Source organism: Piliocolobus tephrosceles, chromosome 7, assembly GCF_002776525.5.
Source record: "Piliocolobus tephrosceles isolate RC106 chromosome 7, ASM277652v3, whole genome shotgun sequence".
NCBI lineage: Eukaryota > Metazoa > Chordata > Mammalia > Primates > Cercopithecidae > Piliocolobus > Piliocolobus tephrosceles.
The window spans coordinates 101,217,231-101,231,779 of NC_045440.1; the positions used below are offsets into that span (position 1 = coordinate 101,217,231).

Here is a 14,549-nt window from a genome sequence, read left to right on the forward strand (position 1 = left end):
CTTTTGGTTTGTTAAAATATTCTTAGCCAAAATAGTCAATGAAAATGGAGTAGCAGCATTCCTTATCTTTCTGTTTTAGTGATTTCTTTTGACTAGTAAATGGGCATCATAAAATCAAGGTTTTATTTTAACAGGCTAATGATTTTTCTTCCTGTTATAAATTTTGCATTTGTTTTCAGGAAGCCTGTTTCTTCATTTGTGGTGAAAATTTGAGTACTAAAGGTTTCACATACCTTACAAATTCATTGTTTGATTACCGAAGCCCAGAAAATAATGGTACTCGTGCAGAATTTATCTTGGATTCAACTCATCATAAGGTCAGAGAATATATATTTGAACCAAATTCTAGGCTATGTTTGGGTGGACACATTGTGTGAATACTTGTGATTTCTAGCTTTCTTTTCAAATAATACCTTCTGAATGCTAATTGTTTATTAAAACATTTAGAGTGCATTTATACAGCGTGTACAGGTAGAAATGTTTGAGGAGTGCACAGAGATCTTTACTTTTATTTAGTATGTAAACATATTTTGCTTATTTATGCCCTGCTTCAAAAATAATCATGGAAGAAACATGTTGAATTACCTCTGTTAATTTTTGTTACTTTTAATATGTGGGATTGATGGGAAGAAATGAGGAATTTACCCTTTTACTATGTATGCTTCTTAGTATTTTTTAAATGTAAGAATATATTAATATGTTTATGGAATATTAATACATTTATGAAATCAGTTAAAAATTCAGATAATTACCTGAAGATTAGTGCAATAGGATAATTTACATTTTACTCCTTTTTATCAAGATTTACTTTCATTGTTAAAATACTTAATGTTGACTTGCATAATTGACATACATTTAGAATATTTTAGTATATCTTTAGTGTTTGAATTGTTTCATGTAAGTGTATTGAAGTATTTAAGGATTCATTCTATTTGAGAGTGTACATTATTAGACAGTTTAGTGATAGTGATAAAGGTCAGGAGTGTACTATCTCGTCTATTGTAGTTATTTATTAACTAGATGTGATTAACAAAGTGGTCAAAATGTCTCATAAAATTATGGATGTCCTTTTTGTGTGGTCTGTAATAGATGTAATATTACCTTTCTTAGAAGTAAATTCTTAGAATAACCTCTGTTCTTTTGGTAATCCTTTGTGTTGTTATACATTCTATATAAGGGTATGTGTCTAACCTATCAAGCTTTAAACTCAAAAGTTTCTTTTATACAATGTTTGTTCTGTTTGCATTGCTTCGTTGACAGGAGACATACACTGAGATAGCTGGAATGCAACGGTTTGGGGCTTTTTATATGGATTACCTGTATACAATGGAGAACACTAGTGGCAAAGGTATTGGCTTCTTTCCTTTATGTTTGCCATTTCTTGAACAACTGAAACAAAGCCTTCCTCAGAATCAGTTCATCCTTGACTGGTTGTACTCTGCTACATAAGATTTACCTCTAGCGCTTTGGGGAGTGGTTTAATTTTAACGTCATGTTAGAATTGTCTTAGATTCTTGTCATTTAAAATCCGTTCTTTATATAGCTGATTGAAGATATTTTATGTGACCTATTGTTCTCATATGTACCATATATTATGATTCTGATACATCAAATATTATATTACATTACATTTTTAAAAAGAATAAACCTTTTCTATTCTAAATACATTTTGAAGGTGGTACTAATTTTTAATTAAAAAGAATGTGTTGTATCAATCAGAAAAATAGAAAATCTTCCAGAGACTTTAGATGCATAGATTGTGTTATTTTATTATGTATCTTATTATTGTTTTATTTTATATTTTTTGGAAATAAATGACATTTAAAAAATTTCAACTTTTTTTTTTACTTCTATATCAATATATAATGTTGTACTTACTTTTCAGTCTTTTTTATGTTGAAAAGTTAGTGAAGATAGGTTCACTTATTTTTGGTGAATTTTTCATGTTTTTAAAAAATGATTTCAGTATATTAGGTGATACGTTAGGTACAGATGAATACAATGAAAACCAAAACATTTCCTAAGGAACCAATGAACTAGGCATTTAAGTAAATGATTATAATTTAGCATGCTAAGAAGACTAATATAGAATACTAGTAGAAGTGTGGGTAAACAAAAAATGACAGCTTTTGCTTGAGAGGTTGAAACTTCTCAGAGTTGATCTTGAAGTAAATTTGTTTTTGATGAAGAAAGAAGGAAAGAGCAGTAATTTTCTGGCTTCTGCTTTTGGAATGGTTTCTAAATGTTGATGGTTTCATTAGTCAATCCTTAATTTCTTTCCCTAAACTTTTTCCCAAGGTAATTTCATTCTTTTCCATGGATTTAAGTACTTTCCATATGTTGTTGATACCCAGATTTGCATTTTCTAGTCCAAACTTCTCTAAGATTCAGAATTAAATATCCAATGCATACTTGACGTTTTTACCTCTGTGTCTGTCTCAGGTATCTCAAAACTGATTTTGTCCAAAATTGAGTTACTGATAAATATTCCTATGGCCACTTACTACCTCTGCTTCTCTATTTTTAGGCCTCTCTTCTTGGAAAATTGTACTATCATCTTCTTGTTGCTCAAGCCAGAAACCTGGGAGTCATCATGACACACTTTTTCCTTTGCTCCTAGCCATCTGGTCCACAGATGATAACAGTGGTATCACTGTTACCATACGGACTAGCATCTAGTTCATAGGTACCATCATCTCTAGGTTCTAATAGCTTTTTTTTTTTTGACAGAGCTTTGCTCTGTTGCTCAGAGTGCAGTGGCATAATCTCGGCTCACTGCAACCTCTGCCTCCTGGGTTCAAGCGATTCTCATGCCTCAGCCTCCTAAGTGGCTGGGACTACAGGCATGCACTGCCATGCCTGGCTAATTTTGTATTTTTAGTTGAGATGGGGTTTTGCCATCTTGGCCAGGCTGGACTTGAACTCCTAATCTCAAGTGATCCGTCCACCTTGGCTTCCCAAAGTGCTGGGATTACAGGCGTGAGCCACCGTACCCAGTTAGGTTCTAAAGCTTTCTTACTGGTCTTCCTGCTTTCACTGTAGTCCTATAGTTTCTACTGCAATCACAGGATTTAATTCTCTGCTGATAATTTTCATGGGCCTGACATTGGTTTATTTAAAAACGAAATTGAAATAGTTTACTAGATTCTGGTCTTGAGTTACTTGGTGGATAGTGATAACTATTAAGAAAGCTAGATAAGAAAGGAAAATTTTTGGAGGAAAAGATGAGTTTTGAGATAACTGTGGGCATTGAAGTGTGAATATTCCTTAGCTAATTATATATATGAAAGTGCAACTCAGAAGTCTTATGTTCTAATAGTGTTGCAAATTATTATCGTGTTATAGTTGCCACTTGGAAGCTGGTAGGTTTCCTCTTGTTCAATATAATGTCTTATGCATGTGCTGTAGATTCCATATCTTGTGAGGAGCTGGAATATCTAGTAGTCACCTTTCAAGCAAAGGAAACCTAGCACAGAATATCTTTATTTGTATATATGCCTCTACTGCAGTTTTTAAAAGATAGAAACATGATTTATGTTCGTTAGATTGTTTATATATTACTTCTGAGAAGCCAGTAGTTTGTTAACTTTGGAGTTTTTCATATTTTTCACTTCCGTGAATAGTATACAGTGTTACAGATATCTTAGTCCTTAACTTTTAAAACAAAACATTGGAATATTACACATGTCCAGAACAGCAAAGAATTTAAAACTGAACACCTGTGTATTCTCCATGCACACCAAGAAATAGGACATTGTTAGTATCCAGTAAGCCTCCTATGTGTTTCTTTTCTACCACACTCTTCCTCCTTTACTGGAGGAGACTGCTGTTTTGAGATTCGTGAGAACCACTGTCTTGCTTTTGATTTGCCACTTATGCATCTACTTTCTTAGTTGTGCAAGCTGATTTTTTTTGGGGGGGAGAGGGTGGAAATAATAAAATAATAAAATTCCACTGTTAATTTGTGAATGTCAAATATACTTTAAAATATGTTAATTCATTCAAATAATTGTTAATTTATTGCTTGCTTTTTAGGTAGCTGTGTTTATATGTTTATGTTTCTCATTATGAATCCATCTTTACTTATAGGATGATGATGATCATGGTGATAATAATAGCTAATTTTTATTGATTTTAAATGTAAGACTCTGTTCTAAGTGTTTTACATGTATTAGCTTATTTAATTCTCATATCCCTATAAGGTAGGTAAAATCATCCCCATTTAAAGATGAGGAAATAGCAAACTCAATACAGGTAAAGTAACAAGGACCAAGGTCATGCATAGTATGTGGGATTTGAACCCAACCTATCCAGCTCTAGAGCCTACATTCATAACTACTCTGTTGATATTTCTTCCTTCCTTCCTTCTTTTCTTTTCTTTTCTTTTCTTTTCTTTTCTTTTCTTTTTTTTCTTTCTTTTCCTTTCTTTTCTTTCTGACCGAGTCTTGCTCTGTTGCCCAGGCTGGAGTGCAGTGGTGCAATCTCTGCTCACTGCAAGCTCTGCCTCCCAGGTTCATGCCATTCTTCTGCCTCAGCCTCCCAAGTAGCTGGGATTACAGGCACCCCCTACCATACCCGGCTAACTTTTTGTATTTTTAGTAGAGGTGGGGTTTCTCCATGTTAGCCAGGATGATCTCCATCTCCTGACCTCGTGATCTGCCCGCTTTGGCCTCCCAAAGTGCTGGGATTACAGGCGTGAGCCACTGTGCCCAGCCTTCTGTTGATATTTATTTCTTTCTTGGCTTACCTGAAACAAGAAATTCGTAGAATTTTAAGTATTAATGAACTAGGAAAAGCAGTGAGTTCCTATAAGAGGATACTTGTAAATACTTAAAAAAAAAAAAAACTTTATAGATAAATTCTTGTTTTTTTGTGACTTTTTTTTTGTTTCCATAGTCTACATTATCAAAAAGTGCCCTAAATTTTATCTAAGTAAATATCTAAACACATACTGAGTCAATATTTTTACAAAGTTTGTAGTGAATCCTGATAGTTTGAAGGTGGATTTGATTTTGTATATTTTAAGTAAGTTCATGATAGTATACTAATTAATGTAAGAAACTAGTCCAGGCACAGTGGCTCACACCTGCAATCCCAGCACTTTGAGAGGCTGAGGTGGGCAGACCATGAGGTCAGTAGTTCGAGACCAGCTTGGACAACATCGTGAAACCCCTTCTCTACTAAAAATACAAAAATTAGTTGGGGATGGTGGCAGGCGCTTGTAATCCCAGCTACTTGGGAGGCTGAGGCAAGAGAATCACTTGAAACTGGAAAGTGGAGGTTGCAGTGAGCTGAGATCATACCACTGCACTCCAGCCTGGGCAACAAGAGTGAAACTCCGTCTCAAATAAAAAAAAAAGAAAGAAAGAAAAGAAACTAGTAAATATAGTAATAAAGGAAGCTTATATTATTTATTTTTCTTGTAATAAATGATATAATAGTACCTTGTTCACATTATACTATGGCGTATAAATAAAAATTAAGTTTCCTGTGCTACTATTTCATATTGATGATAAGCTGCTGCTGCTGCTTCTCTTCTTCTCCTCCTCCTCCTCCTCCTCCTTTCTTCTTGCTGCTGCTGCTGCTTCCTCCCCTTTCTCGCCTTCCTCCCCTTCCCCCTTCCTCCCACTCCTTCTCCTCTTCCTCCTCTTCCTCCTCCTCCTCCTCCTTCTTCTCTGTGAGTATACTTTATGTAGTCATTTTTGTTTACAACTGAAACTCTGGAAAAACCAACATCTTTTCCCCATGGGCTTCTTATAGACACCAGTAAAAGTTTGAACCTTGTGTTCCACAAGATAAGCATCGTCTGACAATAATTTTACTTTTTTTATGGCACTTGAAAGCAAGTGATTTTTTTTTTTTCATTATACTTTTAAGTTCTAGGGTACATGTGCATAACGTGCAGGTTTGTTACATATGTATACTTGTGCCATGTTGGTGTGCAACACCCATCAACTCGTCAGCACCCATCAACTCGTCATTTACATGAGGTATAACTCCCATTGCAGTCCCTCTCCTCTCCCCCCTCCCCGTGATAGGCCCCGGTGTGTGATGTTCCCCTTCCTGAGTCCAAGTGATCTCATTGTTCAGTTCCCACCTATGAGTGAGAACATGCGGTGTTTGGTTTTCTGTTCTTGCTATAGTTTGCTGAGAATGATGGTTTCCAGCTGCATCCATGTCCCTACAAAGGACTCAAATTCATCTTTTTTATGGCTGCATAGTATTCCATGGTGTATATGTGCCACATTTTCTTAATCCAGTCTGTCACTGATGGACATTTGGGTTGATTCCAAGTCTTTGCTATTGTGAATAGTGCTGCAATAAACATACGTGTGCATGTGTCTTTATAGCAGCATGATTTATAATCCTTTGGGTATATACCCAATAATGGGATGGCTGGGTCGTATGGTACTTCTAGTTCTAGATCCTTGAGGAATCGCCATACTGTTTTCCATAATGGTTGAACTAGTTTACAATCCCACCAACAGTGTAAAAGTGTTCCTATTTCTCCACATCCTCTCCAGCACCTGTTGTTGCCTGACTTTTTAATGACTGCCATTCTAACTGGTGTGAGATGGTATCTCATTGTGGTTTTGATTTGCATTTCTCTGATGGCCAGTGATGATGAGCATTTTTTCATGTGTCTGTTGGCTGTATGAATGTCTTCTTTTGAGAAATGTCTGTTCATATCCTTTCCCCACTTTTTGATGGGGTTGTTTGTTTTTTTCTTGTATATTTGTTTGAGTTCTTTGTAAGTTCTGGATATCAGCCCTTTGTCTGATGAGTAGATTGCAAAAATGTTCTCCCATTCTGTAGGTTGCCTGTTCACTCTGATGGTAGTTTCTTTTGCTATGCAGAAGCTCTTTAGTTTAATGAGATCCCATTTGTCAATTTTGGCTTTTGTTGCCATTGCTTTCGGTGTTTTAGACATGAAGTCCTTGCCCATGCCTATGTCCTGAATGGTATTACCTAGGTTTTCTTCTAGGGTTTTTATGGTATTAGGTCTAACATTTAAGTCTCTAAACTGTCTTGAATTAATTTTCGTATAAGGAGTAAGGAAAGGATCCAGTTTCAGCTTTCTACTGATGGCTAGCCAATTTTCCCAGCACCATTTATTAAATAGGGAATCCTTTCCCCATTTCTTGTTTTCTCTTGTGTTTCTTAGATTAGCTGGATATGAAATTCTGGGTTTAAAATTCTTTTCTTTAAGAATGTTGAATATTGGCCCCCACTCTCTTCTGGCTTGGAGAGTTTCTGCCAAGAGATCTGCTGTTAGTCTGATGGGCTTCCCTTTGTGGGTAACCCGACCTTTCTCTCTGGCTGCCCTTAAGATTTTTTCCTTCATTTCAACTTTGGTGAATCTGGCAATTATGTGTCTTGGAGTTGCTCTTCTGGAGGAGTATCTTTGTGGCGTTCTCTGTATTTCCTGAATTTGAATGTTGGCCTGCCCTACTAGGTTGGGGAAGTTCTCCTGGATGATATCCTGAAGAGTGTTTTCCAACTTGGTTCCATTTTCTCCCTCACTTTCAGGCACCCCAATCAGACGTAGATTTGGTCTTTTTACAAAATCCCATACTTCTTGCAGGCTTTGTTCATTTCTTTTTCTTCTTTTTTCTTTAGACTTCTCTTCTCACTTCATTTCATTCATTTGATCCTCAATTGCTGATACTCTTTCTTCCAGTTGATCGAGTCGGTTACTGAAGCTTGTGCATTTGTCACGAATTTCTTGTGTCATGGTTTTCATCTCTGTCAGTTCGTTTATGGCCTTCTCTGCATTAATTATTCTGGTTATCAATTCTTCCACTCTTTTATCAAGATTTTTAGTTTCTTTGCGCTGAGTACGTAATTCCTCCTTTAGCTCTGAGAAGTTTGATGGTCTGAAGCCTTCTTCTCTCATCTCGACAAAGTCATTCTCCATCCAGCTTTGATCCGTTGAGGGCGATGAGCTGCGTTTCTTTGGAGGGGGAGATGCGCTCTTATTCTTTGAATTTCCAGCTTTTTTGCCCTGCTTTTTCCCCATCTTTGTGGTTTTATCTGCCTCTGGTCGTTGATGATGGTGACGTACTAATGGGGTTTTGGTGTGGGTGTCCTTCCTGTTTACTAGTTTTCCTTCTAACAGTCAGGACCCTCAGCTGTAGGTCTGTTGGAGATTGCTTGCGGTTCACTCCAGACCCTGTTTGCCTGGGTGTCAGCAGCAGAGGCTGCAGAAGATAGAATACTGCTGAACAGTGAGTGTACCTGTCTGATTCTTGCTTTGGAAGTTTCTCTCAGGGGTGTACTCCACCCTGTGAGGTGTGGGGTGTCGGTCTGCCCCCAGTGGAGGATGTCTCCCAGTTAGGCTACTCAGGGGTCAGGGACCCACTTGAGCAGGCAGTCTGTCCCTTCTCAGATCTCAACCTCCGTGTTGGAAGATCCACTGCTCTCTTCAAAGCTGTCAGACAGAGTCATTTGCATCTGCAGAGGTTTCTGCTGCTTTTTTTTCTTTTTTCTTTTTTTTTTTTTTTTTTGTTGTTGTTTAGCTGTGCCCTGTCCGCAGAGGTGGAGTCTACAGAGACTGGCAGGCCTCCTTGAGCTGCTGTGAGCTCCACAGTTCGATCTTCCCAGGGCTTTGTTAACCTACTTAAGCCTCAACAATGGCGGGCGCCCCTCCCCCAGCCTTGCTGCTGCCTTGCAGTTAGATGGCAGACTGCTGTGCTAGCAATGAGGACGGCTCCATGGGCGTGGGACCCTCCCGGCCAGGTGTGGGATATAATCTCCTGGTGTGCCCGTTTGCTTAAAGCGCAGTATTGGGGTGGGAGTTACCCGATTTTCAGGTGTTGTGTGTCTCAGTTCCCCTGGCTAGGAAAAGGGATTCCCTTCCCCCTTGAGCTTCTCAGGTGAGGCGATGCCTCACCCTGCTTCAGCTCTCGCTGGTCGGGCTGCAGCAGCTGACCAGCACTGATTGTCCGGCACTCGCTAGTGAGATAAACCCAGTACATCAGTCGAAAAAGCAGAAATCACCTGTCTTCTGTGTCGCTTGCACGGGGAGCTGGAGACTGGAGCTGTTCCCATTCGGCCATCTTGCTCCGCCCCTGTCGCAAGTGATGTTTTAAAAACTAAATTGAAATATGTGTTCTTAATGTAATTGTGTAAATATTTGTTATTGTTGCAATGACTACCTTTCTAGTCTTTTCTGTTTAAGGGGGTTATTACAGATGTTATGGACCCTAAAGTAGATAGCTGAAATTTTGTAATGTACAACAGGAAGATTTTAGAGATAACCAATTTTAGAGATACAATAGGAGATAAATCTGAAACAATTAAGTTATTGAATTGAAGGACAAGGGTTGAGATAGCCTTGACTCTTAATAAGAGCAGCCAATACAAGGCTGGTTCAACATATGCAAATCAATAAACATAATCCAGCATATAAACAGAACCAAAGACAGAAACCACATGATTATCTCAATAGATGCAGAAAGGGCCTTTGACAAAATTCAACAGCCCTTCATGCTAAAAACGCTCAATAAATTCGGTATTGATGGAACGTATCTCAAAATAATAAGAGCTATTTATGACAAACCCACAGCCAATATCATACTGAATGGGCAAAAACTGGAAAAATTCCCTTTGAAAACTGGCACAAGACAGGGATGCCCTCTCTCACCACTCCTATTCAACATAGTGTTGGAAGTTCTGGCTAGGGCAATCAGGCAAGAGAAAGAAATCAAGGGTATTCAGTTAGGAAAAGAAGAAGTCAGATTATCCCTGTTTGCAGATGACATGATTGTGTATTTAGAAAACCCCATTGTCTCAGCCCAAAATCTTCTTAAGCTGATAAGCAACTTCAGCAAAGTCTCAGGATACAAAATTAATGTGCAAAAATCACAAGCATTCTTATACACCAGTAACAGACAAACAGAGAGCCAAATCATGAATGAACTTCCATTCACAATTGCTTCAAAGAGAATAAAATACCTAGGAATCCAACTTACAAGGGATGTAAAGGACCTCTTCAAGGAGAACTACAAACCACTGCTCAGTGAAATAAAAGAGGACACAAACAAATGGAAGAACATACCATGCTCATGGATAGGAAGAATCAATATCATGAAAATGGCCATACCGCCCAAGGTATGTAGATTCAATGCCATCCCCATCAAGCTACCAATGACTTTCTTCACAGAATTGGAAAAAACAGCTTTAAAGTTCATATGGAACCAAAAAAGAGCCCGCATCTCCAAGACAATCCTAAGTCAAAAGAACAAAGCTGGAGGCATCACACTACCTGACTTCAAACTATACTACAAGGCTACAGTAACCAAAACAGCATGGTACTAGTACCAAAACAGAGATACAGACCAATGGAACAGAACAGAGTCCTCAGAAATAATGCCACACATCTACAGCCATCTGGTCTTTGATAAACCTGTGAAAAACAAGAAATGGGGAAAGGATTCCCTATTTAATAAATGGTGCTGGGAAAATTGGCTAGCCATCAGTAGAAAGCTGAAACTGGATCCTTTCCTTACTCCTTATACGAAAATTAATTCAAGACAGTTTAGAGACTTAAATGTTAGACCTAATACCATAAAAACCCTAGAAGAAAACCTAGGTAATACCATTCAGGACATAGGCATGGGCAAGGACTTCATGTCTAAAACACCGAAAGCAATGGCAACAAAAGCCAAAATTGACAAATGGGATCTCATTAAACTAAAGAGCTTCTGCATAGCAAAAGAAACTACCATCAGAGTGAACAGGCAACCTACAGAATGGGAGAACATTTTTGCAATCTACTCATCAGACAAAGGGCTGATATCCAGAACTTACAAAGAACTCAAACAAATATACAAGAAAAAAACAAACAACCCCATCAAAAAGTGGGGAAAGGATATGAACAGACATTTCTCAAAAGAAGACATTCATACAGCCAACAGACACATGAAAAAATGCTCATCATCACTGGCCATCAGAGAAATGCAAATCAAAACCACAATGAGATACCATCTCACACCAGTTAGAATGGCAGTCATTAAAAAGTCAGGCAACAACAGGTGCTGGAGAGGATGTGGAGAAATAGGAACACTTTTACACTGTTGGTGGGATTGTAAACTAGTTCAACCATTATGGAAAACAGTATGGCGATTCCTCAAGGATCTAGAACTAGAAGTACCATACGACCCAGCCATCCCATTATTGGGTATATACCCAAAGGATTATAAATCATGCTGCTATAAAGACACATGCACACGTATGTTTATTGCAGCACTATTCACAATAGCAAAGACTTGGAATCAACCCAAATGTCCATCAGTGACAGACTGGATTAAGAAAATGTGGCACATATACACCATGGAATACTATGCAGCCATAAAAAAGATGAATTTGAGTCCTTTGTAGGGACATGGATGCAGCTGGAAACCATCATTCTCAGCAAACTATAGCAAGAACAGAAAACCAAACACCGCATGTTCTCACTCATAGGTGGGAACTGAACAATGAGATCACTTGGACTCAGGAAGGGGAACATCACACACCGGGGCCTATCACGGGGAGGGGGGAGGGATTGCAATGGGAGTTATACCTCATGTAAATGACGAGTTGATGGGTGCTGACGAGTTGGTGGGTGCAGCACACCAACATGGCACAGGTATACATATCTAACAATCCTGCACGTTATGAACATGTACCCTAGAACTTAAAGTATAATAAAAAAAAAAAATTAAGAACAGCCAAACATTCAGGGAGCTGGAGTGGCCAGATGCATGAAAGGTGGGCACAAATAAATAGCTGAAAATATATGGCTAAAAGCCAGTTATGTTTTTACATTTCAGACAAGCCATTAGTATCTAAATTTAAACTGCATTATATTCAGTTTTCATTATGGGGGGCATTGGCCTCTATTATTTTAGACACAATTTGTTGTCTAAAAGAAGAGTCTTTTAATACAGTGACATTGTTTAGGAAGCCTGTTATCCCTAAAGGACCCATAGCAGGGCATTTTTCTTGCTTTTTGAATATTTTGATTTGTATCCGAAGTTCTTCTACCTTCAAGTTACCTCATTCTGTCTGACACATAACTCTAGAAATGTAATGGTTTCAGCTATGAAAAGTAATGGTTTTGATGTGAATTGTAAGTTCTTTTACCTAATTCCTAATATGAGTCAGTATTGATCATACATCTTCTAAAATATGTATAAGATTAACATTTTATGGTTTATTTGATGTGACATTTAAATCTATGGGCTTACAGATTTTTACTTGTATTATGTAGTCAAACTTTAAAATAATCTTTGCACTTAGTCATCTGGTTAAAAATATGTGAGTAATAAATCTAATTAAATTTTGGCTGGGCACGATGGCTCATGCCTGTAATCCCAACATTTTGGGAGGCCGAGGCGGACGGATCATGAGGTCGGGAGATCGAGACCATCCTGGCTAACATGGTGAAACCCCGTCTCTACTAAAAATACAGGAAAAAAAAAAAATTGGCTGGGTGTGGTGGCAGGCGCCTGTAGTCCCAGCTACTAGGGAGGCTGAGGCAGGAGAATGGCGTGAACCCGGGAGGTGGAGCTTGCAGTGAGCTGAGATCATGCCACACTGCACTAGAACCTGGGGACTGAGACTCTGTCTCAAAAAAAAAAAAAAAAAAAAAAAAAAATCTAATTAATTTTTGTTCATATGATGAAGGCTAAAGATTGAACTGTAGTCTTTTGCATGAAATAGTGGAAATGTGTTTTTGTATAAAAGTATGAGAAGGTATAGATATAAACGTTTTGTTTATAAGTAGGCCTTTCTAGTTTCTAAAGGTAATTAAATCCTGGAAAAATGTTTCTTCTTTTTGTCTGAATAAACAAAATGCACTATAAATTAAAAATCATTTTTATCACTTAGAATAAGGGATTCATGTGTACAAAAAAACTCTCATATAAGAGGTTGTACATGTTAGATAATGACACATGCCTATAGGTGGGGCCAATATCTTATTTAGAAAACAGTGTATGAGGAGATGAGGAATCTAGGAAGTAGGATTCTGTACCATGGAACATTGCCATAATGAATCTATTCTAGGAAAAGTTCAAAGCATGTAATACCTACTATTCATTTCCATGGTCATTATAAAACTCTTAAGGCACCCGGTGATCATGTTACTTAAATAACCCAATTTTCAATAGACTTTGTAAGGTAAATTAGTAAAATGGAGTTTCCTCCAAAGTATTCCCTCTCAGTCAATTTATGTTGTGTATAGAATTACTAGATATAAGCCAATTAGGTTTTGCAGAATAATTTTCTAAGAATGACAGTTTTGATTTTATATTGCTTGTTATAATATTAAATAACAAGAATAACTTTTAATTTAATGAATTGCTTTTTATCAGTAATTTATTATATGCATAAAGAAATACACATTGGCCAGGCTGTCTGTATGCAACTGATTGGGAATTTGTTTTAAGGCGTTAGGCTACAAGCTATAAAAATGAGATAAGAGTGATCTTAAAATATATACTTGTTATATCCAATTGATACTTAAAATATAAAATTTGACTTCTTTTAGGTTCCACAAATCAACAAGACTTTTCTTCAGGGAAAAGTGAAGATTTGGGAACAGTTCAGGAGAAGTCCACCAAAAGCCTTGTTATAGGTCCTCTTAATTTTCGTTTGGATAGCAGTGCGGTGCATAGGATTTTGAAAATGATTGTTTGTGCCTTGGAACACGAATATGAACCATATAGCAGGCTAAAATCAGGTTTGTTTCTGGATAAATTCTGAATCTATTGCCATTTGTTTTGAATAATTATATAATGCAATTTGTGTTGTCTTGCTAACTTTACCTTTTTATTGTAATTTGCCTGTTTGCAAGGACTTTGATATATGTAGCTGTTTATTTAAAGAATAAACTTGTGTGTAGAAGTTGGAGAGGTCAAGATTTGAAAGTTATTGCACAAATACTTTATTTGCCAGTATTTGTCAGTATTTTATTGCTATACCTTTTTAAAACTTTTTCTAGTGGATACTTGTAAATACAACTTTTTTTTTTTCCACATTAATGGATTCTAAGGAGCCAGATATAAAGTTGGGCTCTAAACACACAAATTTAACATTCAAGAAAACTTAAGCACTACTGGTTTTTAAAAAATTGCTGTAGAACTAATTTTTTCTACATGGTAGATAGCTATGGTTGTCATCGTTTCATAAAATATAATTTCCTTTTTAAAGCAGTAAAGCAACTCTAGATTAGAGCATAATAGTGTAATGAGGAAGTATAAGATAATGAAGAACTCACCCTGTGGAGTCAGACTATGGTTTAAAATTTGACCCTCACTTCTTAGTATCCTTAAGAAATTTAATTAACATCTTTGATGTTTCATTTCTCTGTCTCTATAATAAGTTTAGTTATTGTGACAGAGATGGCTAATTGTCTCCTCAATATCCAGTTTTTTTCACAGTAGTAGAAATTTCTGTAACAGAAATAAAGACTATACATTTAAGGGATAGTCATATGACTAGGTTCTGTTTACTGGGATGGGAGCAGAACTTTATGTGATGTTTTGGGCCATGACTTGAAA

General features: G+C 37.1%; 1 protein-coding gene across 1 annotated transcript in view; it reads left to right on the forward strand.

Annotated features, from left to right (window-relative positions):
* Window positions 1-14,549, forward strand: part of LOC111520902 (vacuolar protein sorting-associated protein 13B) — an 883,038-nt gene that overhangs the window by 116,437 nt on the left and 752,052 nt on the right. The window contains exons 11-13 of the mRNA XM_026454936.2: window positions 180-317; window positions 1,261-1,348; window positions 13,538-13,729. Coding sequence (XP_026310721.1) covers window positions 180-317; window positions 1,261-1,348; window positions 13,538-13,729 — 418 coding nt within the window. The remainder of the gene's footprint in view (window positions 1-179; window positions 318-1,260; window positions 1,349-13,537; window positions 13,730-14,549) is intronic.